Genomic DNA, 27519 nt, shown 5'->3' on the forward strand with positions numbered 1-27519 from the left:
AACCCCATAGATGTGGACAAGTGATTATATAAATTAAAAAGAAAACTTCAATATATGGAGAGATGATCAATACCTTGTTTCTCTAAACATTCATTAACTCTACCCAACAATCTGAATTTACAAAACATAAACATCCCATCTACTTTTTTTTTTTTTTTTTTTTTTTTTTTTTTTTGACAGGCAGAGTGGACAGTGAGAGAGAGAGATAGAGAGAAAGGTCTTCCTTTGCCATTGGTTCACCCTGCAATGGCCGCCGCGGCCGGCGCACCGCGCTGATCCGAAGCCAGGAGCCAGGTACTTATCCTGGTCTCCCATGGGGTGCAGGGCCCAAGTACTTGGGCCATCCTCCACTGCACTCCCTGGCCACAGCAGAGAGCTGGACAGGAAGAGGGGCAACCGGGACAGAATCCGGCGCCCCGACCGGGACTAGAACCCGGTGGAGGATTAGCCTAGTGAGCTGCGGCGCCGGCCCATCCCATCTACTTGTGATAGAAAAAAGGAAGAAGTTAAAATAGTTTCCCACTTGAAACAAATATAGTCCTGCTTCCACTCTGTGCAAGCCTTGACTTAGCCGAGCTGTTTAAGACAGCTTTACGCCTATTATCTCATTTCCCTAGTATCTCACCAAACTTGATTTTCAGTGTATAAGTAGATGAAGGTGGCCTTCTCAGATAGCCCAGTGTATAATTGAGAAATCTTCCTTGTATTTACAAGGTATGTATGTTGAGCAACAGCCAAACTCAAACAATAAAACTCATACGTCTTACAATTGAAAGAGGGTGAGAAAAAGCATCATATTTTATCCAGTCTTGCCTTACCTGATTTTAAGGATGGTACTTTAATTGAATATTCCTGCCAAAATGTCATCTAAGAAAAAGAGAAGATGTTCACATTTATGTGAGTTATCGTCATTTCATGGTGGGTCCAATGGCCTAGACTAGGGATGGTAAAGTCTTGGCATGGGTTGCAGGTAGGATACCACTACACTCAAGCTCAAGGGTGTGGCTCACCCTAATTAAAGCGCTACTACCCACCACTGTTTCTGCTTTCCTGGGGTTAAGGGATTGCTGCCAGTCCCAGCTCTGATCACTGCACCCTGCTCTTCTCCCTTTGCCTAACTGGAGCCCCCACTCAGGTACCAGGGGACATCTCTTTAGACACTTGGTGAATGTCTCAGAGGGGGAAGTTGAGGTTGTAGCCCCATTATCGCATTTTCCGTGTGGGTAGGCCCTCAGTCAGTCAGGAGAGTTCACTGAAAAGTATCTATTGACTTGGAAAGATATCCCTTAGACAGCTTAACTTCAGTGCTACTTGAAGCAAAATTTTCAGAAACTAGGATAAAAGTAGAGAATGGGTTTCTGAAAAATAGTATAAATTCCCAACAGGCACAACTACAACATACAAGATTGCTTTAAAAATTCATGAAAAATATAATTAAAGATAAGTTTATTTTGGTGTAAAAACATTTGAAATTCAACTGTAGTTTTTTCATAATATTTATTTTCTAGGAACTTTTTGAAGAGCCTGGTATATTCTTTGCTTTTCTTCTTTAATAGGCACAGGAAATAGGAGATTGGGCACAATTATGGAAGACTAAAAAGTGAGGTTATGGGGACCGATGCCATAGTGTAGTGGGCTAAACCTCCACCTGCGGGCGTCAGCATCCCATAGAGGAGCCGGTTTGTGTCCCAGCTGCTCCTCTTCCAATCCAGCTCCTTGCTATGGCCTGGGAAAGCAGTAGAAGATGGCCTAAGTGCTTGGGCCCCTCTGCCCATGCAGGGGACCTGGAAGAAGCTCCTGGCTTTGGATTGGCTCAGCTCTGGCCGTTTGGGGGGTGAACCAGCAGATGGAAGGCCTTTCTCTCTCTCTTTCTCTGCCTCTGACTCTCTGTAACTCTGCCTTTCAAATAAATAAATAAATGTCGAAAAAAAAATAAAGAGCAAGGTTCTGTTATCATCTGCAGTTAAAGCACACACGGCGGGGCCGGCGCTATGGCTCACTTGGTTAATTCTCCACCTTGCGGCGGCATCCCATATGGGTGCCGGATTCTAGTCCCAGTTGATCCTCTCCCAGTCCAGCTCTCTGCTATGGCCCGGGAGGGCAGTGGAGATGGCCCAAGTGCTTGGGCCCCTGCACTCACATGGGAGACCAGGAGGAAGCACCTGGCTCCTGGCTTCGGATCAGCGCAGCACCGGCTGTGGCGGCCATTTGGGAGTGAACCAACGGAAGGAAGACCTGTCTCTCTCTCTCACTGTCTATAACTCTACCTGTCAAATGAATAAATAAAAAAAAATAAAGCTCATATGGGAAGATTCTTATTGATCAGCAAGTAAATTAGGATGCTTGAGAAAGGGGAAAAGAAGTTGGGGCTATTTAGTCCACTAAAGTAAAAAATTTTGGTCACTTAACATTCTTCAAGAATATGCCAGGCTGTAACAGTCACAGTATGACTTGTTTTTTATTCTTCTTCTCATAATTATTATTATTATTTAAAGTTTTTTTTTTTGCTGCCTTTTTTTTTAGACAGAGTTACAGAGTGAGAGAGAGAGGGAGAGAGTGGGAGAGAGATCTTGCATCTGCTGGTTCATTCCCCAAATGGCTGCAATGGCTGGGGTTGTGCCAGGCTGAAGCCAGGAGCCTGGAATTTCTTCCAGGGTCTCCTACATGGGTGCAGGGCCCCAAGCACTTGGGCCATCTTCCACCCCTTTTTCAGTCCATTATCAGGGAATTGGGTTGGAAGTGGAGCAGCTGGGTTTTGAACGAGTGCCCATATGGGATGTCGGTGTCGCAGGTGGCAGCTTAACTCACTAAACCACAATGCTGGCCCCTATTCTTCTTTTTTATTTTTTAGGATTTATTTTTTATTTATTTGAAAGAGTGATGGGGCTGGTGGGGGTTAGAAATAATCCATCCACTTGTTAGCTACCCAAATGGCTGCAAATGGCCATGGCTGGGCGAGGCTGAAGCCAGGACCCTGGAACCCTACCCAGGCTTCCCAGGCGGGTGGCAGGGACACAAGCACTTGGGCCATCTTCTACTGCTTTTCCAGGTGCATTAGCAGGGAGCTGGATTGGAAGTGGAAAGCCAGGACGTGAACCAGGATGTGGGATGCTGGTGTGCAGGCGGTGTCAGGATCAACAGACAGACTTACTTATATTTTAAGGGGAACTTCTGGAAATATTTCCCTGATATTATACAGACAATCCAAACAATACAGTGAATTTATATGTTGTATCCTCAGTGTCCAGCAGAATGCATGGCACATGATAGACTGCCAATAAATATTTGAAATATAAATATGGGTGGGCCAGCACCGTAGCTCACTTGGCTAATCCTCCACCTGCGGCGCCAGCACCCCGGGTTCTAGTCCTGGTTGGGGTGCCGGATTCTGTCCCAGTTGCCCCTCTTCCAGTCCAGCTCTCTGCTGTGGCCTGGGAAGGCAATGAAGGATGGCCCAAGTGCTTGGGCCCTGCACCCGCATGGGAGACCAGGAGGAAGCACCTGGCTCCTGGCTTCGGATCGGCACAGGGTGCCGGCTGCAGCGCGCCGGCCGTAGCGGCCATTTGGGGAGTGAACCATCGGGAAAAGGAAGACCTTTCTCTTTGTCTCTCTCTCTCTCTCACTGTCTAACTCTGCCTGTCAAAAAAAAAAAATATATATATAAATATGGGTAATCAAAGAGGTAAGTTCACTGGTAGGAGAAATTGCCAAGTCTTCAATGACTGAAGCGTGAGTCAGAGCACTAACTCTCATAATTTCTGGAAGCTTAATTCACCTGCTATATAATTGTTTTTATATATAATAAACATTAAACACAGGATCACAACATACTCAATAATTTGCTAATTACTATAAACCCAGCTAATGGAGAATAAGGCCAAGTCTAAATAGGTTAATTAGCATTTTGAAGAAGTAGAGAGAGATAACAGGTACACAACCTTGATCTTGTGTAAAGCATAAAACAGATAATAGCCGAGAGTGCCACTTTCTTAAGTACGATTTAATGTTTCCAGCCCATTAACATAATCAACCAAATTACCGTTTTATCTTCGTCCACAAAAATCTCTCTGGCTTCCTCATAATTACAAAGTTCTTCGTTGCACTCCCTTTCTAGGTCTCCGGGAGTGAAGAGCTCCAAGTCAAATCTGTTATACAGGAGGCGTCGGCGGATGAAAACGTTGGCTTTTTCTTTTGATGTAAAGACTAATGAAGAAATGAGAAAGATCTCATGCATCAACAAATAATAAGGTAGAAGATTCCTGTTTTCATCATGGCAAAAGTGAACAGCTCTCTTCGTGTGGTTACAGTACACCAAACTTTCTTGTGTGGCGTTAAAACACAGCATCAGTTCCAATGATTTTGGAGGGTAGCTGGCATTTACTCTAGTGGTTATAATGCCCACCTCCCACACCCGAGTGCCCGTGTTTCATTTCTGACTCCTGACTTCCACTAACATCAGCCATGATGCCTCAAATAACTGGGTTTCTGTCCTCTATGTGGGAGACCGGCACTGTGTTCAAGGCTCCTGGCTCTGGTTCCAGTCCAGTGCTGCTCACTGTGGGCATTTGGCAAGTGAAGCAGCATATGGGAACTCTCTCCCTGTCAATCAAATGTTTAAAAACTTAAAAAAAATTATGTCTGAGAATATGAAATACAAATATTAGCATGATTCCAAAAAATACTTGAGTTGATTAGATCCAAAAATATTATTATTATTTTAAAATTTGTTTTATTTATTTGAAAGAGTTACAGGAGAGGCAGACACAGAGAGACAGAGATCTTCCATCTGCTGGTTCACTTCCGAAATGGCTGCAATGGCCAGAGCTGAGCCAGGCCAAAGCCAGGAGCCAGGGGCTTCCTCCTGGAGTCCCATGTGGGTGCAGGGGCCCAAGGATTTGGGCCATCTTCTGCTGCTTTTCCAGGTACATTAGCAGAGGGCAGATTGGCAGAAAAGCAGCCAGGACTTGAACCTGCACCCATGTGGGAGATTTAACCTGCTGTGCCACAGCATCACCCCCCAATTATCATTATTTTTTAAAATATTTATTTATCTGGTTGGTTGGTTGGTTGAAAGGTGGAGTAACAGAGAAAGAGAGGGGGAGACAGACTGTGAGAGTGACAGCAATTTTCCATCTGCCGGTTCATTCCCCAGATGGCCACAATGGCCAGGGCTGGTCCAGGCCAAAGCCAGGAGCCCAAAATTCCATCCAGATCTCCCACATGAGTGGCAGGGGCCCAACTACTGGCCATCAACATCTGCTGCCTTCTCAGGAACATTAGCAGGGAGCTGGATAGGAAGCGGAGCATCTGGGACTTGAGTCAGTGCGTGGACATGGGATGCCAGTGTTGAAAGTGGCAGCTTAACCCACTGTGCTGAAATGATGGTCCCTATATCCAAAATTATTAACACAAGCGACAATTATATGAGTATCATTTTTCCCTCTAGACAGCTATTTTTTTTAAAGATTTATTTATTCATTTGAAAGTTAGAGTTAGAGAGAGAAGGAGAGGCAAAAAGAGAGAGAGAGAGAGAGAGAGAGTTCTTCCATCTGCTGGTTCACTCCTCAATTGGCTGCAACTGCCAGAGCTGCGCTGATCCGAAGCCAGGAGCCAAGAGCTTCCTCTGGGTCTTCCCACACAGGTGCAGGGGTCTAAGGACTTGGATTATCTTCTACTGCTCTCCCAGGCCATAGCAGAGCTGGATCATAAGTGGAACAGCCAGGACTCAAACAGATGCCCATATGGGATGCCGGCACTGCAGGCGGCGGCTTTACCCGCTACACCACAGCACCAGCCTTGAGATAACTATTTTTCAACAAATGACGGTGCGGGCGGCCTACTCCATTTCCAGAAGACTGGGTTCCCTACTACGTCGAATGAGCAAAATTACTGGGTCATAATATACAGAGTATTAGACTAAGAGAAGATACAGATTTTTGGTTTTGCTTTGGCTTAAGCTTTAAGCTATGTATCCTGGAAAAAGTCACTTATCTCTCTGGGCTACAAGTCCTCATCTGTAAAACTAGAGTTTTCTTAATAATCATTAAACTCTCTGTGAGCTCTAAAATTATAAATTAATATTTTTACATTAAAGTCATTTTACTCAAGTTCATACTAAAATTTATAAAATTCTAATGTCTAAGTTAAGAAAAATATAACATAATTATAAGTTCAATTAAAAGACAATCAGGGCCGGCACCATGGCTCACTTGGCTAATCCTCTGCCTGCCGCGCCAGCACACCGGATTCTGTCCCGGTTGCCCCTCTTCCTGTCCAGCTCTCTGCTGTGGCCCGGGAGGGCAGCGGAGATGGCCCAAGTGCTTGGGCCCTGCACCCTCATGGGAGACCAGGAGAAGCACCTGGCTCCTGGCTTCGGATCGGCGCAGCACCGGCCGTGGCGGCCATTAGGGGAGTGAACCAACGGAAGGAAGACCTTTCTTGCTGTCTCTCTCTCGCTGTCTGTAACTCTACCTGTGAAATGAAATGAAATGAAATGAAATGAAATGAAATGAAATAAAATGAAATGAAATAAAATAAAGTAAAATAAAAAGACAATGAGGGCAGGTGCTTCATAACCAGGACTGAAAGCCAGGAGGCAAGAACTCCATCCTGGTCTCAGGTGGCAGGGGCCCAAGCACCTCTGCTGCGCTCCAGGTGCAATAGCAGGGAGCTGGATCTGAAGCGGAGCAGCCAGGACTGGAACCAGTGCTCCAGTATGGGATACTGGCTTTTTGGGGGCTGCTTAACTCACTGAACTACAACACTACACCCATGGAAATATTTTCAAAATCCACAAATTTTAAATTCATTCTGGTATCACACTAATAATGCCTAAGGGATTTTTTTCTTCCAGGTCAACTGAAATCACAAACTCTCTGAGAACTATAACAAAATAAGAGAGGTAGTCTTTGGGCCTAAGGATTCAGACATAGACTGGGAGGCCCACGTCCCAATATCCGAGTGCCTGGTTCAAATCCCAGCTCTGCTCCTGATTCCAGCTTCCTACTAACGTGGACCTTGACAGGCAGCAGCTGATGGCTCAAGGAGTTGGGTCCCTGCCACCCACATGAGAGACGTGGATTAAATTCCTGACTCCCAGCCATGGCCTGGTCCAGCCCTGGCTGCTGGGGACTTTTGAGGAGTGAATCAGCAGATGGGAGCTCTGTCTGTTTGTCTCTATCTCTGCTTTTCAAATGAATAAGTTCTTAAAAGAATTTACAAGTCTTGATACTCCTCACTGCCAGCCATTACTAAAGGAAGATTGTATTAAAATGGGCATTGAAAGACACTCATGAGAGCATACTTTGGAAAATTATTACTGATTTGTTGGTGACCTCAGGTTGGTCATTTATTCCTAATCCCTTGACAATAGTTACTTTTTGTCCAAGATATTTTTTTCTAAGAACTAATTATCTTTTCAAGTAAGTCTGAGTCTTCTCAGGCTATTTTGTCAAGATATGGAGTTACTGAGGACTTGAAATGTAGCTACTCTGAACTGAGGTATGCCTTAAGTGTGAAACACACACAGGATTCCCAAAATTTAGTATGGGGGAAAAGAAGTCTGTGAAATATATTATCAATGTCTAACATTGCTGATATTTTGGATTAGTTATATTTTGGATACTTGGTTAAATTTTCAATACATTATTAAAATTAATTTAATCTATTTCTATATTTTCTTTTTTTTTAGATTTATTTTATTTATTTGAAAGACAGAGTTACAGTGTGAAGTAGAGACACAGAGAAATGTCTTCCATCTGCTGGTTTACTCCCCAGATGGCTATAACGTCCAGAGCTGTGCTGATCCGAAGCCAGGAGCCAGGAGCTTCTTCTGGGTCTCCCATGCAGGTGCAGGGGCCCAAGGACTTGGGCCATCTTCTACTGCTATCCCAGGCCATAGCAGAGAGCTGAAGTGGAAGAGGAGCAGCCGGGACTTCAACTGGTGCCCATATGGGATGCCAGCGCCTCAGGCCAGGGCTTTAACCTGGTGTGCCACAGCACCGGCCCCTTCTTTCTATATTTTCAAATATGGCTGGGAGGGACAGCACTGTGATGTGGCATGTTAATTGTTGTCTGCAGTGCCAGCATGCCACATAGGCACTGATTTGAGTCCCCGCTGCTCCTCTTCCGATCCAGGTCCACGCTAATGGCCTGGGAAAAGCTGTAGAAGATGGCACAAGTGCTTGGGCCCATATGGGAAACCTGGAAGAAGCTACTGGCTCCTGACTTCAGCCCGGCCCAGCACTGGATGTTTGTGGCCATCTGGGGAATGAACCAGCAGATGCACGATCTCTGTCTCTCCTTCTTTTTGTAACTCTAATTTTAAATAAATAAATAACTCTTAAAAAAGAAAGCACCAGAAGATGGCCCAAGTGTTGGTCCCCTGCACCCATGTGGGAGACCTGGAAGAAGCTCCTGGCTCCTAGCTCCTGGCCCAGTCCTGGCTATTGTGGCCATTTGAGGAGTGAATCTGTGGATGGAAGATCTCTCTCTGTCTCTCCCTCTCTTTGTAACTCTGCCTTTCAAATAAATTTAAAAACTCTTAAAAAAATAAAAATATGGCTGGGTTGGCTGGTAAGCTGTCAATTGGGACATCTATATCCCTATTGGAGTACCTGGGTTCTAGTCCTGGCTTCCTGCTAATGTTCACCTTGGGAGGTACCTGGTGATGGCTCAAGTAGTTGATTCCCAGCTACTACATGAGAAACCTAGATTGAATTCCCAACTCCTGGGCATTTGGGAAGTGAATCAGCAGATGGGAGTTCTCTTTGCCCATCTGTCTAATAACTAAGTAGATAAGTAAAAATTAAAAAAGAAAAGAGAACCCTAAGAGGATAGGAGTAGAATTATAATAATAATAATAAGATACAGCTATTAGAAAGGTTTAAATTATTTATATGATTTCCATTATATTTCTGCTAGTCAACACTGTTCTGGTATCAACTTCCACATTATAAATAAGTCAGGTATTCAAACCAAGGGTGATGCTAGAATGGGATTATTGGAGATAGTTGTTTCATGAAGTATTATAACAGGTAGCTAGAGAGTCCAGGTGGTTGAAATAGTTCTGTTCTTTCTCCTCTCTTGTCTTCTTGTGGATTCTACACTCAACACATGGAGAGAGAATGAATAGATTTTCAAGCCTCCATCACTCCTTACTAGAATTCCTGCAATGGCCTTCCAAGTGGTTGAGTGGTTTCCTTGCTCCTCTACATTCTGTTTTTAGTCAAATAGATGATTTTAAAAGGCAAATCAGACTTTGTTCTTACTTTTTCCCACTTGGCTTTTTAAAGAATTATTTATTTATTTCAAAGGCAGAGTTACAGAGAGAGAAAGAGATGTCTTCCATTTTCTGGTTCACTCCTCCAGATGGCCAAAACGGCCAGAACTACACCAATCTGAAGCCAGGAGCTTCTTCCAGGTCTCCTACATGGGTGCAGGGGCCCAAGGAATTGAGCCATCCTTTACTACTTTCCAAAGCCATAGCCGAGAGCTGGATTGGAAGTGGAGCAGTTGGGACTTGAACTGGCGTCCATATGAAATGCTGGCACTGTAGGTGGCGGCTTTACTTGTTGCACCATGGTGCCGGGACCCCCTACTTTGCTTTTTAAAAGCCTTCTAATAGCAATCCCACCTACTGCAGAATAAAAGCTAAATTCCTTAAAAAGGCCCACCAGGCCCTATATGATTTGGTCCCTAAAGCCTTAACCCTTTGGTCCCATCTCTTACTACTTTTTTCATAAGTGTTCTTTTTTTAAAGATTTATTTATTATTTATTTGAAAAGATAAGTGACAGAGAGAGGGAGAGAGGGGAAAGCTAGAGAGGAATGTATGCAGCAGGTAGGGCTGGGCCAGGCCAAAGCCAGGAGCCCAGAACTCTGTCCAGGTCTCCCACATGGATGGCAGCAACCCAAGTCTTGGGTCAGGATCTGCAGCCTCCCAGGTGCCTTAGCAGGAAATTGGATTGGAAGGGCAGAGTAGTGGGGACTCGAATCAGGCACTCCAATATAGAATGCGGGTATCCCAAGCAGTGGCTTAAACTGTTGTGCCACGGTGCCCAACCCTCACGAATCCCAACACACCTGGTTCTTTGCTGCCTTTCTACTTACAGTTTCTTCGGATTATCTTCCCCTCACAGCTTGCCCTCTCACGTCCTTTATCATTTTGTTCAGCATTGCACTGAATGCCCCAGCCCTACGCACCTACCTCTGACACCCCCTGGGCATATTCTGCTTTTCTCCATAGCACTTAGTCACCCCCTAAGGTCCCATTGCTTCACTTACGCATTTGTCACCGCTCCATTCCCCTCACTAAAGCAGGGGCACATAAAAGTCACTTAAAAAATTATTGAATGAATGAATGAATGAACTCAACTTTTCTCTAGTGGGAAGAAATTCACGGACCTAAATTCTACCAGTTGAAGCAATTCAAATGCATAGTCTGGTGTTGCTCAGCCTGGCATAAGTTTGAAGAAGTCAACTAGTGAAGACGCAATCACCATGGTGTAACTCAGCTAGACTTAATGCATGAAATCTGACTTCAGAGTGGACAGTAAGAAATCCGCCTCTGTGGTGCAACTTCTCAGATAAGCCCAGATCTTTACATTTTATTGACTGTAAAAGCAGTGCAATTAGCCCACTGACACTCCTTTCTGTTGAGGTAGGCTATATGAATTATAGAACGCTTGCCCACTCCCATGGGACTTCATAAAGCTGCTGTTAACTAAAAGGGAAATAGAGGACCATTTATATTTTTTCTGAAGTATCTTTGCTAATATCATAAATATGGTGTTTATGAAAATTCATGATATTATCACTAATACTATATTAAGATTTAAAAAAACAACCCTAAGAGGGGAGGGGCTGTTTTTTGCTACTTCTCTGAGTGTGCAAGTTCCGAATCTGTTAGTGATGGACCTTGGACTTAACCTTCAGTGCCAGGTCAAATTTTTTCCTCCCTGCCTTACGACTTCAGGAGAAATACTGCCCTTTGATATTTGTATCTTAAGTAACTTCAGATTTGCTTCTGATTAAAAATAAGTGAACTTCCCTGCCCGTGGAGCATCGTTGGCTCCCAGCAAGGGCTCCTATGCTCCCCTTCGCCATGGCTGCAGGATGTGGCAGCCTGTGCACCTGCTTCCTTGGGTTTTCTGCCCTTCTCTGTTTTTCCTTAGACTCTGCAAAGAGGCAGTCTGTGTATTCCACTGCTAGAAATCCTCCAACCCAGATAGTCCCTTCTGCTCTGCTCGTCTATCTCATGTTTCCTAGCTAAGTTCCTTTCAATTCATTTCAACTCTATCCTCAGGTTTTATCAGAATTTAGCTGACTGTCCCATTTCCATCCCCACCCCCTGTAACTTTTACAGCTCTATTTATTATATCCCATGTGCAAACAGAAATCACTGGCTTCTGTGTCATACAATCAGATGAAGAAGTATTCCAGGACAGGAATTATGGTAGTCCATTTCTACATCGCCAGCACTTAGCATAGGGCCTGGCAAATAATTTGTGTTCGAAAAGTGGTTATTGGGGCTGGTATTGTGGCACAATGAATTAAGACACTACCTGCCATGCTGGCATCCCATTTGAGTGCTGGTTTGAGTCCCAGCAGCTCCACTTCCAATCCAGCTTCCTGCTAATGCATCTGGGAAAGCAGCAGAAGATGGCCCAAGTGCTTGGGACCCTGCCACCCAGGTGGGAAGTCCTGGTGAAGTTCCAGGTTCTGGGCTTCAGTCTGGCCCAGCCCTGGCTGTTGTAGCCATTTGGGGAATGAACCAGCAGATGGAAGACCCATCTCTCCCTCTCTCTGTAACAACTTTTCAGTTCAAATAAATAAATAAATCTTAAAAAGTTGTTACTAACTCACCAAACTGGCTTTTCAAATGTGTAGGCTCTTTCATTTACATTTCCCACAGGGGTTTCCAGCTCTTCACACTCAAGTCTGACCCCTAACTTCCTTCCATAGTTTGTGATGTCCTTGAGAGTGTCTTTTATGTCTGTGTGATGTGAATGAATGAACGAATGGATACTCTCACAGCCATTCTGGGGGAAGTATCTTGTCCTATTGATATGAGCAATCAATCTTATTTATGGATGGACTTACATAGAGGGGTGCTTCAAAGAGTTTATGGAAAAATGGAATTGAAAGGTAAGCATTTTGATGCAAAAAATTTTGAAATCCATGTATAGTTTTTTTATAATACGCATTTTCTGTGAACTTGTGGGATAGTCTTTTATGCATGGATTTCAACAGTTTATTGCACCAAGTTTTCAATTTTATTTCCACGAACTTTTAAAAAATTATTTATCTTTATTTATTTGAAAGAGAGACAGAGATAGACCAGCAGAAAGAGAGATGTTCTTTCTGCTCCTACAGTAAGCTGGGGCCGGGGCAGACTGAAGTCAAGAGCCCAGAACTCAGTCTGAGTCTCCCACACAAAAGGTAGGGACCCACATACTCGAACCATTGTCTGCTGCCTCCCAGAGTGTGCATTAGCAGCAAGGTAGAATGTCAGGCAGAGCTGGGACTCGAACCCAGGCACTTCCAAATGATATGTGCATATCTCAAGTCGCATCTTAACAGCTTTGCCAAATGCCTGTCCTTCCAAACTTTTTGCAATACTCTCAAATATGGTGTGACTTGGGAAGTACCAAGAAGAATCCACTTTCAGAATCTCTCTTTATTCCATTAGTCAATCCAGTTTCCTAGATATGTGCTGTTTGATTCCTTTGGGTTAAGTATTGACTTTTTCTCTCTCTCCCCCTCTAAGATTTATTTATTTATTTGAAAGTCAGAGTTACACAGAAAGAGGAGAGGCAGAGAGATAGAGAAAGGTCTTGCATCCACTAGTTCACTCTCCAGATGGCTGCAACCGCCAGAGCTGCGCTGATCCAAAGCCAGGAGCCAGAAGCTTCTTCTGGGTCTCCCACATGGGTGCAGGGGCCCAAGGACTTAGGCCATCCTTCACTGCTTTTCCAGGCCATAGCAGAGAGCTGGATGGGAATGGGAGCAGCTGGGATTCCAATAGGATGCTAGCACTGCAGGTGGCAGCTTTACCCACTACACCACAGCGCCAGCCGCTCTCTTATTTGAGAGACACACAGATAAAGCTCCAGTCTGCTGGTTCACCCCCCCCCCCATATTAATCATTAATAAGTCAGATAGGAGTATTAGTGTAACAGATCCTTTCCAAATGAGAATAAGCTGAGCATAGATCTGATGACAAGGGATAAGAGACAGGAATGTGTGGGGAAATAGATGCAAAGTGGGGAAGCACAGTGGCTGGACAGGGAGAAGGATGCTGAGAGCCAAAGCAATTTTTTTCTTTTCTGATTTTGCTAAATAGGTTTCGTTTCTTTTTTAAGAAAGATGTATTTATTTATTTGAGAGGCAGAGTTATTGACAGAGAGAGGGAGAGGCAGAGAGAGAAATCTTCCATCTGCTGGTTCACTCCCCAAATGGCCACAATGGCCAATCCAGAACCAGGAGCTTCTTCTGGGTCTCCCGTGTGGATGCAGAGACCCAAGCACTTGGTTCATCCTTTGCTGCTGCTTCCCCAGGCCATTAGCAAGGAACTGGATCGTAAGTGGAGCAGCCAGGACTTGAACCTGCGCCCATATGGGATGTTGGTGCCACAAGCACAGGCTTAAACTACTGGGCCACAGCACCGACCCCCAGGTAGGTTTCTAAAATGCAGGCAAGGAGTAAGTGTTGTGGTACAGTGTATTAAGCTGTCTGCACGACTGCATCTCCTATAGGAGTGCCTGTTTTGAGTCTTGTATACTCCCTGCTTCTGGCTAACATGCTTGGGAAGGCAGTGGATGATGGCCTAAGTACTTCGGGCCTTGCCACCCATGTAGAGGACCCAGATGGAGTTCTGGGCTCCTGGCTTGTCGCCCCAGCCTGACCTAGCACTGATTGTTGCAGGCCAATGAACCAGTGGGTGGAAGATAATCTCTCTCTTTGTGTCACTCCCTCTCTGTCATTCTGCCTTTCAAAGAACTAACTAAAATCTTTTAAAAAAATAATAAAATGGAGGCAAGATCCAATCTGCTTATGACTTTAAGCCTAAAAATGTGTGAAATTCTGGGTTAGCAAGCCCAAAACCCAATCTCTTCTCTGTCTGTATTTATCCAGACAACTCGAGGTTCAGAAGTCAAGAAGGACCTCAGAGATCACTCCAGCCCCACACCAGTTATTTTGCTGATGAACACGCTAAAACTCAAAGGGATGAATGAGGCACCTGGCCCAGGGGCTCACAAGAACAGACCAGATTCTGGTCACCTTGCACATCTCTTCAGGAAGAACAAATAATATGTCATTAGAATTACTATATAACTGCATCTAGAAAAAGTCACTCACCGATTTCCCCAAATCAAAATAGTCAAAATCACTCCCTATCCTACTAGCTTTCCATTAACTACAAACCAAGTGTTAAATATATATTTCGCAAAGGAAATTCACAGAAACAAATGTGTCTACATTTGTAGTTGAAGAATATCAAAGCGCACCACATCACCAAATAAATCATGAATTAAACTAAAAGACGTGTTAGTGCTTCTAGGATTGAGGGAGATACGGATATCTGAATGCTACCTGGAGATCTGTGACAGATGACTGGTCTCCGGGACGGAGACCGAAGCCTACTTACCTTCTGCTCTGGCATGCCCGGAATCCTGAAGGCTTCTTGTGCAATGAGGAAACGCGATGGTAACCGCGGGCAGGTGACTGAGAAGAATCAGGACTGCGAACATAGTCTGGCACCTGTCAGAGAAACTAAAACAAACACACACAAAGCGCGTCAAAAAAAAAAAAAAAGCCCCTGTCTCAGCTCCTGGAGTTTCTGTGGGAACTGAGTCGCCGACCCATTGTTCTCAAAGCCGCCGCCGCGCGCGGTTTCGGTCTCCCGGGCCGGACGCGAGTTGAGAAAGCGGCCCCCGAGAGCGCCTGGAGACAAATGCCGCGCCCTGGGACTCTGCACCGGCCGACCGGGCACCTGTCGCCGCGGGCAACCCTCGGATTACGTTCCAACAAGATCCTGTCCGCCCGAGCCCCGGCCCCTGGATCCCCTTCGCGGTAACCCATTTCCCCGCCGGGGCCCCGCACCTGTAGCCCCCGGCACATGTTCCAGCAGCCCCCGGGCCGGAGCCCAGTCGTTTTGTGGTTCCTGCTGCCGCCAGGCCCTCGTCTCCGACGCCCCCCAGGTCTCCGCAGGACTTCGGGCCTAGCTCTTTGTCGGGGTGTCCTCCGCGCGAAGATCCAGGAAGCGCCCAGGGCCCGCAGAGGGGCGCCCAGGGGACGCGAGCGGCGCGAGTTTCTGCCTCGGTCCCTGGAGACCGCGGACAGCTCAGTGGGAGAGGGAGGAAGCAGCTACCGGGGGATCACCTGGCCGCGCCCCGCCTCCTGGGACCCCGCCTACCTGTAGCGGGCGGGCCGCGGGACGGCGTCTCCAGGGAACCCACGCTGAGCTCCAGCGGCGGACGCAGCTTCTGTCCCCAGCCCTGGGCGAACCCAGCCGCCTGTCGCCAGTTCTGGCCCCGCCTTGGCGGCGCGGGTGGCTGGCTTTGGACTTGTCTCTGGATCCGGCGTTCTCAGTGAATTCAAGCAAGCATTTCAGTGCTCAGTGCTCAGCAAAGCGCCCTGGGCGCGTCCTGGGTTTTTCGGTTTGGGTCACCTTAGGCTTTGGGGTCCTGTGGTTACCTGTCCTCCAAGGGTGAACTGGGGAGAGACGAAAAACACTCATCAGAGAAAATACACTGTATTGGCACTATGAAATGAGAAATGAACTTTAAAAAAATTAATCGATTACATTGATTCTCAACTGGTGGTCCTCCAGGTCTGAGATGGCTACGAGTGATCCTTTCAAAGGCCCTCCGAGGTCAAAACTACTTCCCTGTGGTGACAAGATGTGATTTGCCATTTTTCACTTTCATTCTCTCAAGAGTGTACAGTGGAAATTTCCAGAGATTTTCTTGACATGTAAGGATGTCGTCACTCTGCTAACAGACTACCTGTTCAAGCATGCTGTGTTTTCTAGTATTTTCCATGATAGTAGGCTTAAAATACCAGTATAAAAGTTTTATGTAAAGATTTGTGTAGGTTTATAGAGATTAATATTTGTTCTCAGTATTTCTGTGCTTTTACTATGCTTACCAGGAGAGCTATAACCTCTTTATTCCCAAAGAAATAATTACCTTGAACTTTTCTTTCAGCCTACTCAGAAACAACAATAAGTACACATTGTTGTCTTGATTTGAAATAATGCTTTGTAAATTTCTGAATTTTAATGTGTGATAAATGTCATTAGATATAATTCACATGTGGCACAATGGGTTAAGCCACCACTTGGGAAAACTGCATCCCATATGGGGGTGCCCATTCACATCCTGGCTCCTTTGTCTCCAATCCAGCCTCCTGGGAGCCAGTGGACCGTGGCTGAAATGCTCACCTCCCTGTCACTCATGTGGGAGACCAGGATGGAGTTCTGGGTTCCTGGCCCAGCCCTGGCCATTGTGGGCATTTGGGGAGTGAACCAGGATATAGAAAATCTCTCTCTCTGTCTCTCTCTCTCTCTCTCTTTGCCTTTCTAGTAGATGAAAATAAATGAATAAACCACAAGGAAACGCTCTTTGGGGCTCTTGATAATTCAGGGGAAAGAGGGTCCAAGGTCAAAGAATATGAGAAGTGCTGCCTCAAGTACTGAAGACAGCAGGTGCACACAGCACCTTTGCTAGATGGGGTTCATAGCCTTCCCCATCTACATAACATGCTCAACAATTCCTAGGACCATTATTTAAGGTTTCATGCTCTGGCCGAAGTGAACTGGCACTGGCTGGAGGCCAAAGGAAGCATTTTCCCCCTTCCTGATCTTTAACTGATGTCATTTTCACCAAATACTTTTTCTCCCCACAATGGCTATTGTCTATTTTATTCTGATTATCGAGAATCAACTGAATTCTTATAAGTTTCCTGTAGAAAGTTTGCTTTCACTGATTCCTTCTAAGCATGGCAGCTCCCCACCCCCAACCTCCTGTGGCAGTCTCTTCCTGTTCACCTTCCATGTGTCCACCTGGTTGTCTAACCTGTTTCCACGGTGGATCCCTCGTCCCTCCTTCTTACATAAGTAACTGGGACAGACTGTGAAGAGCTGGAAATAACTTCTTTGGGCTGCATGAGAATGGGAAACATCTTCACTGGAACATTCATACTTCTGTTTGCTCACTCGGTCAATCTGCAACTAAGATAAACACCATAGCCTCTGTTTTGAGAAGCTAATCTGGCCAAAATCTAATCTAAGAATGTGGGTCATCAGGGCCAGGAGTGCCTGACCCTACTCTGCGGCCTCCACAGCACCCAGCAGAGCGCCTTCACCATTGTTTGTGCTCAGTACACTTTTGTTGGGTGGAAGCAATTTACTTTTTTTCTGGCTTAATTTTGTCTTGCTTATGTATGCATTTCTTTTTATGTGAAAGGTTGAGAGGCAGATAAGGAGAGAAAGAGACAGCCACAGAGAGATCTTGCTTCCATTAATTCACTTCCCAAATGCCCATAACATCTGGTACTGGGCCAGGACGAAGCCAGGACTCAACCCAGTCCAGGCCTCCCACATGGCTGGCAGGGACCCAAGTACTTGAGCTGCCTCCCAGGATGTGCATTAGCAGGAAGCTGGAATAGGAAGCAGAGCTGGGACTTGACTCCAGGCACTTTAATATAGTATGTGATTCTCCCAAATGCTTGCCCTTGTGTGTGTGTGTGTGTGTGTGTTTTCAAGATTTATTTGAAAGTCAGAGTTATATATATATAGAGAGAGATCTTCCATCCGCTGGTTCACTCTCCAATTGACCACTATGCCAGGGCTGGGCCAGACTGAAGCCAGGAGCCAGGAGCACCTTCCAGCTCTCCCACATGGATGGCAGAGGCCCAAGTCCTTGGGACATCTTTTGCTACTTTTCCCAGGCCACTGGCAGGGAGCTGGATCTGAAGTGGAGCGGCCAGCACAAACATCCCTCATGGGATGCCATTATCACAGGCGGCGGCTTTACCTACTGCACCACAATGCTGACCCCCTGTTTTGTTTGTTTTTAATTGTATATATTTACGAAGTACAGTGTGATAGTTTGATACATGTAAACAATGTGTAAACAATGTGTAATGATCAAATCAGATTAATCAACATTTTCATCGCTTAAACATTTATCATTTCCTTGTGTTGGGAACCTTTGAATTCCTTCTTCCAGCTCTTCATAAAATGTATAATAAACTGGGGGCCGGTACTGTGGCGTAACAGGTTGAGCTGCGGCCTGCAGGGCCAGCATCCCATATGGGCGCCAGTTTGAGTCCAGCTTCTGATCCAGCTCTCTGCTATGGCCTGGGAAAGCAGTAGAAGATGGCCCAAGTCCTTGGGCCCCTGCTTTCACATGGGAGACCTGGAAGAAGCTCCTGGCTCCTGGCTTCAGAACAGTGCAGCAGCTCCAGCTGTTGCAGCCAATTGGGGAGTAAACCAGCAGATGAAGACCTGTCTCTCTCTCTCTCTCTCTGTAACTCTGACTTTCAAATAAATAAATAAATCTTTAAATATATATATATATATATATAAAATAAGTTGTTGTAAACTTAAGTCATCCAACTGTGCTGTGTAACATGGTGCTTTGGTACTTGGTATCCGGCCTCCCTCTATCTGCCCCCTCCCATCCCTTCCCTCTGTTACCTTTCTGAGCCTGCCTACCTCTATGCTTCTATGAAATCAACTGTTTTCGTACTGCAGCCTACCTACTTTTCAGTAAGAAAAGTGCTTCATACGCTATCGGGGGAGAGGCAAATAAATGGTTGGCAGCTTCATGCTGCGGAATCAGCAGATCTGAACTGTGATGACATTCCTTGCTAGAATGAGTCCACCCACGTATTTGGATATTTGTAGTAAAACAAGTGAAGCCTTGTGCTCACATCAAATATCACGGTTTATAGCCTGAGAGGGGAGGCAGACAGAGGAGTGGAAGTCTGCTTCTCAGCGGTGGATTACATCCCTTCGCGTTTTCCTGTAGTACTGGGTTCTAGAGAACGTGACAGCGTTTGGCAGTACAGACACAAACCCCAGCCCCTATGACACTGCATGATATTCTGAAGTTAGATGGCAGAGGGAGAATAGGGAATAACTTGTGACGAAGTGCCCAGTACTGCTCGTTTCTTCTGTTACTTTCTTGCTGTGTTCATTGTCTTATTTTGTACTCTTTGCTCTTTGAACTTACAATATTCTCATGCTTTTCTTCCAAAGCAGCTCAAGTGTTCTCACAGATAGCATTTCTCTTATTCTGTGGAGCGGAGTCAGGTATTAGGATCCCCATTTTACAAAGCAGGACATTGAGGCAGGAAGAAGTAACTGAACAATCACTGGCCAAGTAATAGCCTAGTTCTTGCCTCTTTCCAGTGCTTTTTTTTTTTTTTTTTTTTGAGTTATTAAGCAAGGAAGGGTGGTAGGTAAGAAATTATTTAGTTTCAAAGGAAATTTAAAAAAATAAAACAGAGCAATGAGATGGATGGACTTGGATTAATGTGCTAATGCAACTCTGCGTGCATGCCCAGCCGCTTACCTGTGTGAATTCAAGAATGAAATGGAAGGTCCGTTTACTGTGTGGGCATGAGGGTTGACTCAAGGACTGTGACAGGAAATGTTAAGCTGCAGTCATGAAACTCTGCAGTCTAGGTCACAGCCACATCCTTAAAGACACACCGATGACCGCATCATTACACGACTCGGGACAGGAGATGCAACTTTCCCGAACCTGATGTTTCTGTGACATTTCAGCCCTGACATTTCAACGTCAATCGTTTGCAGTTTTAATTTATCCCAGTAAAGTCAGCAAGTGGAAAATGACAGACTCCTACTGTTCCAGGTTGATTATGTTTCCGTGTGCAGGTATCTTCAGATTCATTGAATCGATAAAGGGATTAAAGACTTTATTTTGAACGTTTGCTTAACATAGATGCTTACATCTATCATTTAAGGAAAATGATTGTTAATAACAAAACAATTAAATAAAATCAAGAACAGTGTGAGAGGTCATCTGGTTTCATGTAATGCTGTGAATCATAGTAAGAAGTCTGTGTCATGCTTAAAAAAATAATGATCCTTATTGTCCTTACTGGGCACATAGGAACTGAATCACTGTGGTTTTGAGCTACTCCTGGGGGCATGTGACAGAGACCTGTGTCACAGCTGGTCCCAGAACTGTCACTCTGTGAACAGAACTTGGCATTGTGACCACTATAATTAATTCTTCACTCTTCAAATTCGTTTTATTATCATAACCTTACCTTCTGATTGTTACGAAATTCTTTGACTTCTTTTTGGTAAACTCAAATTCAGGTTTTCATAATGTTCTAAGTAAACAGTTTTTTTTCCATATACAAGTTTATTTGGTATCAATTACAAAAACCATACTTTCCATATACCACGTGAAAAGAATTCAAACAAATCATGCACGTCTAGCTGTGTATACAATTGACAGTGTTCAAGCATCCTTAGAGTTGGGCATGATGGTGCAGCAGGTTCAGCTGCCACCTGGGACACCTGTATTACGCATCAGAGTGCCTCGTTTGAGACCCAGCACCTCCACTTCCAATCCAGCTTCTTGCTAACGCACATCCTGGGAGGCAGCACCTGATGGCTTAAGCATTTGAGCCCCTGCCACCCATGTGGGACACCTGGATAGAGTTCTGGGTGCCAGCTTTCAGCCTGGCCCAACTCTGGCTGTTGCTGGCATTTGGGCAGTGAACCAGTAGATCAAAGATCTCTCTCTCTCTCTCTCTCTCTCTCTCTCTCAGTCTCTCTCTTGTTCTGCTTTTCAAGCAGATGAAATAATAAAATAATTTTTAAAAAAGACACCCCACTGTAGACATTTTTTAATAAATCATTAATTCTGCATGAGAGAAGGAGGATACAGCAGTGTTGATGGTGTTGGTATTGACTACAAGATGTATAAGGGAAGTTGAAAAAGCTCAAGGGAAATGGGAATAAAAGATAAGTTTGCTTTGGTACAAACTTTTTGAAATTCATGCTTTTTTATAATCCATATTTTTCTATGTATTTTTAACCTAGAAACCTTTTATTTAAGGTATATCTATACATTTTTTGAAGACTCCCCACATATTACATGTAATCACATATTACATGTAATCTAGGCGATCTAGAAATGAGGGCCCTGTTTCTCTTCCTTTGGTTAAGCAATCTCTGTTATTTTACAGACCATCCTGACTTGAAGCTCTTTTCATGTTAATTGACTTTTGAGATGTAAAATATTCATTGAAATTATTTATTTATTTGATATACAAGTAGACACAGAGAGAAAGCTCACATACTTTGGTTCACTCTCCAAATGTCCACAACGGCCAGAGTGAAAGTTCGGAAGCATGCCCTGACAGCTAAGTGAATTCAAGAACAAATAAATTCCAGGCCTAAGTTTGTTTCTCTCCAGCTAGATGACTTTAAAGCAGTCATTTCTCACACTTTGTCTCTTCAGAGATACTGAGGGTTTGGTCTGAATGAACACTGAGATTCTATCCTGTGCTACAATTCTGTAATTCTTTGAATATTTTTGATAATAGACTGTAAAGAGGATTCTATGTAAGTAATTTGCTAATTATTCTTTCCCATTCTGGATAGTCTTTAATTATTTGCTTTTGCATAACTTGCGTATTATATAAAAGGATATAAATCTTTTCAAAATATAGATTTTAATAATCATATACACAGGTTCCACATTTTAGTTATTTAATTTTATTAAACATTTTTAAAAGATTTATTTATTTATTTATTTGAAAGAGTTACACAGAGAGAGAAGGAGACACAGAGAGAGAAAGAGTTCTTCCATCCGCTGGTTCACTCCCCAACTGGCCCTTCTTCCAGGTCTTCCCATGCGGGTGCAGGGGTCCAAGGACTTGGGCCGTCTTCTACTGCTTTCCAGGCCATAGCAGAGAGCTGGATCAGAAGTGGAGCAGCTGGGACTCGAACCAGCACCCAAATAGGATGCCGGTACTATAAGCAGTGGCTTTACCCGCTACACCACAACACCAGCTCCTTAAAATTTTTTAATAGGCATAAAAATTGTACGTACGTAGGGGGAACCAAGTGATGTTTTAATGTGTGTATAAATTGTATAACGTCCAATAAGTGTAAGTATATTTATCTCCTAAAACATTTAAAATTTCTTTATGGTTTAAAGATCCAAAATCTTACCTTTTTTTTCCTTTCTTTCTTAATTCTGCCTTGTACTGGGATAGAATGGGCCACCTCAGCAGCTTCTGAGGCTAAACTATTTCTATCACCACAATTACTTTAGCAAACACGGTTTCTTTCACTTCTGCCACACACATCATGTTTTAGTCTTTTTTAACAGAGAAATTTACAGTACATTATCAATAGTCATTCTACTGTCCAGTAGAACCCCAGAACTTCCAACTCCTATCTCAGTGTAATTTAGTTCCTGTTGATCAGCTTTCCCCGTCGCTCCCCAGCCTCTGATAATCACCATTATGCTCTTAACTTCTGCGGGATCACCTTTTTCTTATATTCCACATGGGAATGAGACAATGCAATATTTGTCTTTCTGTGCACGGCTTATTTCAGTTAACCTAAAAAGGACTTCCAGTTCCATCGATGTTGTTGTGAATGGCAAGATTTTATTCTGCTTTATGGCTGAGAAGTATTCTATTGTGTACGTGTTCAAAATAATCTTCATCCCTTCATCATTGGATACATATTCCGGTTGTTTCCAATTCTTGGCTATTGTAAGTAGTGCTGTAGTAAACATAGCAGTGTAGATGTCTCTTTAACAGATGGATTTAATTTCCTGAGAATATATAACCAGTAATGGGATTGTTGGATCGTATGATAATTCTATTTTTTTACTTTAAATTTTTTAAAATTTTTATTTATTTGAAAGGCACAGAGAGAGAGAGAGAGAGAGATCAATCTTCCATTCACTAGCTCACTGCCCAAATTCCCACAACAGCTGCCTATCAATGTTACTAGAGAATCTTTTTTCTATTATTGGAACTTACTTTTCAATTCTTTCTAACTTGGCTTTATATTGGATTAGTGTTCCATCTGTTCTATTTCTACTGCTTTCCCTATTTTAACTCACACTACCTTGATATATTTTTCATTTGCTCTTTTATCTTCCAAACTTAGAATTTAAAAATCTCAGGGGGCAGGGATGTAGCCTAGTGGTAAAGATGCATAGGTTCCTCTTTGGAGTATAGTTTCAATTCCTGTCTCTGACTCCTGACTCTAGGTTCCTACTAATGCAGACCCTGCCAGGTAGAGGCGATGGCTCAGGCAATTGGGTTCCTGCACTACGTGGAAGGCCTATATTTTGTTCCCATCTCCTGGCTCCCACCCCACCCAGCCCTGGCCACTGAGGGCATTTGGAGATTAAATCAGCAGAGGGGAGCTCTTTGTTCTTCTGGAAAAAAAAAGGCATATGATCTTTATTTCATGTTGAGGCATGTATGATATCTACAATGAGATTATTTCTTTAATGTTTACACTCAATAAATATTGAATAAACTCATTATTAAGAATTCATGAGTTTTATTGTTTTTTATTCTATTCTGATTTTATTCATATGTTACCTTTATCCCATTTCATATATTACCTTTATCTCATTTAAATTTTTTTTTATTTTTTTTAGTTAGTAAATATAAATTTCCAAAGTACAGTTTATGGATTACAATGGCTTCCCCCCCCATAATTTCCCTCCCACTTGCACCCCTCCCATCTCCCGATCCCTCTCCCATTCCATTCACATCAAGATTCATTTTCAATTATCTTTATATACAGAAGATTGTTTTAGTATATATTAAGTAAAGATTTCATCAGTTTGCACCCACACAGAAACACAAAGTGTAAAATACTGTTTCAGTACTAGTTATAGCATTAATTCACATTGGACAACACATTAAGGACAGATCCCACATGAGAAGTAAGTACACAGTGACTCCTGTTGTTGACTTAACAATTTGACACTCTTGTTTATGGTGTCAATAATCTCCCTAGGCTCTAGTCATGAGTTGCCAAGGCTATGGAAGCCTTTTGAGTTCGTTGACTTTGATCTTATTCAGACAGGGACATAGTCAAAGTGGAAGTTCTCTCCTCCCTTCAGAGAAAGGTACCTCCTTCTTTCATGGCCCCCTTCTTTCCACTGGGATCTCACTCACAGAGATCTTTCATTTAGGTTTTTTTTTTTTTTTCCCCAGGGTGTCTTGGCTTTCCATGCCTAAAATACTCTCATGGGTTCTTCATCCATCTCCGAATGCCTTAAGGGCTGATTCTGAGGCCAGAGTGCTATTTAGGACATCTGCCATTCTATGAGTCTGCTGTGTCTACTGATTCCCATGTTGGATCGTTCTCTCCCTTTTTGATTCTATCAGTTAGTATTAGCAGACATTACTCTTGTTTGTGTGATCCCTTTCACTCTTAGACCTATCAGTGTGATTAATTATGAACTGAAATTGATCACTTGGACTAGTGAGATGGCATTGGTACATGCCACCTTGATGGGATTGTATTGGAATCCCCTGGCACGTTTCTAACTCCACCATTTGGGGCAAGTCCTATTATCTCATTTAAATTTTATCTTTCTCTTTTCATTCCCTCTTCTTTCTTTTTTCTTTTTAAGATTTATTTTATTTATTTGAAAGACGGAATTAAAGAGAGAGGTAGAGGCTCAGAGAGAAGTCTTCCATCCGATGGTTCACTCCCCAAATGGCTGAAATGGCTGGAGCTGGGCCGATCCAAAGCCAGGAGCCAGGAGCTTCTTCCATGTCTCCCACATGGATGCAGGGGCACAAAGACTTGGACCATCTTCTGCTGCTTTCCCAGGCCACAACAGAGAACGGGATCAGAAGTGGAGCAGGGGCCGGCGCTGTGTCAGTAGTGGGTAAAGCTGTGACCTGCGGTGCTGTCATCCCATATGGGCGCTGGTTCTAGTCCTGGCTGTTCCATTTCCGATCCAGCTCTCTGCTATTGCCTGAGAAAGCAGTAGAAGACGGCCCAACTCCTTGGGCCCCTGAACCAGCGTGGGAGACCTGGAAGAAACTCCTGGCTCCTGGCTTTGGATCAGTGCAGCTTCGGCTGTTGAAACCAATTGGGGAGTAAACCAGAGGATGGAAGACCTCTCTCTCTGCCTCTCCTTTTTCCCTGTGTAACTAACTGACTGACTAACTTCCTTAACTCTTTCAAATAAATAAATAATTCTTTAAAAAAAAAAAAAAGTGGAGCAGCCAGGACTCGAACTAGTGCCTATATGGGATTCTGGCACTGCAGGGCAGGGCTTTAATATGCTGTGCCACAGTGCCGACCCCCTCTTATTTCTCTGAAGCTACTATCTAAATTTTTTTCTTGGGTGTATCAACTCGCTTCTTTCTTTCTTTCTTTCTTTCTTTCTTTCTTTCTTTCTTTCTTTCTTTCTTTCTTTCTTTCTTTCTTTCTTTCTCTTTCTTTCTTTCTTTCTTTCTTTCTTTTCCTTCCTTCCTTCCTTCCTTCCTTCCTTCCTTCCTTCCTTCCTTCCTTCCTTCCTTCCTTCCTTCCTTCCTTTCGACAGGCAGAGTTAGTGAGAGTGAGAGAGAGACAGAGAGAAAAGTCTTCCTTTTTCCGTTGGTTCACCCCCCAAGTGGCCACTACGGCCTGCGCGTTGCGGCTGGTGCGCTGCGCAGATCTGAAGCCAGGAGCCAGGTGATTCCTCCTGGTCTCCCATGCAGGTGCAGGGCCCAAGGAGCTGGGCCATCCTCCACTGCCTTCCCGGGCCACAGCAGAGAGCTAGACTGGAAGAGGGGTAACCGGGACAGAATCCGGCAACCCAACCGGGACTAGAACCCGGGGTGCCAGTGCCACAGGTGGAGGATTAGCTTAGTGAGCCGCGGCACCGGCCTCAACTCGCTTTCATATTTTCTTTCCTTCTCTAGGGAGCTTTTTGTGATTTTCTTAAGTTGAACCATAAGAAGTTTCCATTTTCGTAAGTCAGAAACTGTGGAATATCAGCAATTTCACTATTCAGTCTGATAGTTCTCCTCAGAGCCTAGCCCAGGGTCTGGCAGATGCTCAGATAACACTTGTTGAATAAATTAACAATAAATCCCACTCTTTATAGTTTTTGGCCAAACTATTCTAGAGAATTTATCATCTAGATACTGAAGGCCTAAAGAGCATTAAACAGAGTGTTCCTTGCCAGCAGTCTTTCATTACAAGTGATTTGACCAATTTGCTGATTCCCGGATTCTCTTGGTATCCTTGCCAACATGGCTAAGGTAAGCCTAAGGATATGCTTCTGAGCAAGCAATGTGGCCACCCACAACTGTGCTCTTCTGTACATATTTGTATGAATATTGGTAAGCACATTGATGAAGAATGCATCTTTTTGTAAGCTCTTGTGTATATGTATACATATATATACACATACATATCTGTTAAAATCTCAAAAAGAGGCCGGTGCCACGGCTCACTTGGCTAATCCTCTGTCTGCGGTGCTGGCACCCCGGGTTCTAGTCCCAGTTGGGGCGCTGGATTCTGTCCCGGTTGCTCCTCTTCCAGTCCAGCTCTCTGCTGGCCCGGGAGTGCAGTGGAGGATGGCCCAAGTGCTTCGGATCGGCACAGTGTGCCAGCCGCAGCGGTGGCCATAACGGCCATTTTGGGGGTGAACCAACGAAAGGAAGACCTTTCTCTCTCTCTCTCTCTCTCTCACTGTCTAACTCTGCCTGTCAAAAAAAATCTCAAAAAGATGAAATATGTTAAAAATAGAAAAAGCTGTACATAGCAGAAATCAAAAAAGAAAGTTTAGTTTTGTTAAAATGCATTACTGTTATTTGGAAATAAATCACTCACCCGGGTATTCCGCTATCCTTGGTGGCCGTTTGAAGATTTACAGTAAAATAAAAGCTGAGCCTTGGAAGAAAGACTTCTTCATTGAGGAAACATGTTAGGTTTCCCCAGTTGCTGATGACTGGAATGGCTGACCCCGTTCATCGGGAGTTTTAGTTCAAGTTGCTTTTAGTACTTTGATGCTAACTCATGAGTACATCCTGACCATCAAATGTTTAATGCATTGACAAACAGGTGCGGAATTTTTAAGAGATTAGTGTAAGGAAATTTAGGAAGTAAATCGGGGGAGCACTAAAACTGGGGCTTTTGGTTTCTACCGAATAGGATTTCTACTTCACCCCCCTGGCATTTGAACTCTACTTAATCATTCAGTAATTTGCACGTATGATTCATGTCTTCTGAATCATGAAGAGATTCTTTTGTTCTCTTTTGGCCACGAAAAGGTGAAATTCAAAATCTGATTTTGTCACGTGGTATCATGCAATGAAGGGCATTTTTTTTCTTTCTTTTTGAAAATATAAACTATCAATTTAAATAATAAAACAATCTATACTTGTGGTAAGACATCCAAATTCTACAGAAGTTTAGTAGTGAAAAGATATTTTTCCAAAAAACAAACAAAAAACTGTTAAAATAAGTTTCCATCCA

The 27519-nt window shown here is 43.9% G+C and overlaps 1 protein-coding gene and 1 non-coding gene across 3 annotated transcripts in view; both read right to left on the reverse strand.

Annotated features, from left to right (window-relative positions):
• The window catches only part of PRRG4 (proline rich and Gla domain 4), a 30163-nt gene extending 14494 nt beyond the window's left edge, over positions 1–15669 (reverse strand). Inside the window, exons 1-4 of one of the 2 annotated variants that reach the window (XM_008269504.5) lie at positions 15418–15669; positions 14650–14774; positions 4040–4203; positions 819–867 (exon numbers count right to left, since the gene is read on the reverse strand). In XM_008269504.5, the coding sequence (XP_008267726.2) occupies positions 819–867; positions 4040–4203; positions 14650–14752 (316 nt within the window). In that variant the 5' untranslated portion in view covers positions 14753–14774; positions 15418–15669. The other variant, XM_002709034.6, reaches the window with a different exon arrangement.
• Positions 15670–22258: 6589 nt separating this feature from the next.
• Positions 22259–22402, reverse strand: LOC127485131 (small nucleolar RNA SNORA66). Its single transcript, XR_007912314.3, has one exon. It is a non-coding gene; the product is annotated as a small nucleolar RNA SNORA66 (small nucleolar RNA).
• Positions 22403–27519: the final 5117 nt, after the last annotated feature.

The sequence above is a fragment of the Oryctolagus cuniculus genome, chromosome 1, assembly GCF_051225735.1.
Source record: "Oryctolagus cuniculus isolate XC-2025 breed Fujian yellow rabbit chromosome 1, ASM5122573v1, whole genome shotgun sequence".
NCBI classification, from domain to species: Eukaryota; Metazoa; Chordata; class Mammalia; order Lagomorpha; family Leporidae; genus Oryctolagus; species Oryctolagus cuniculus.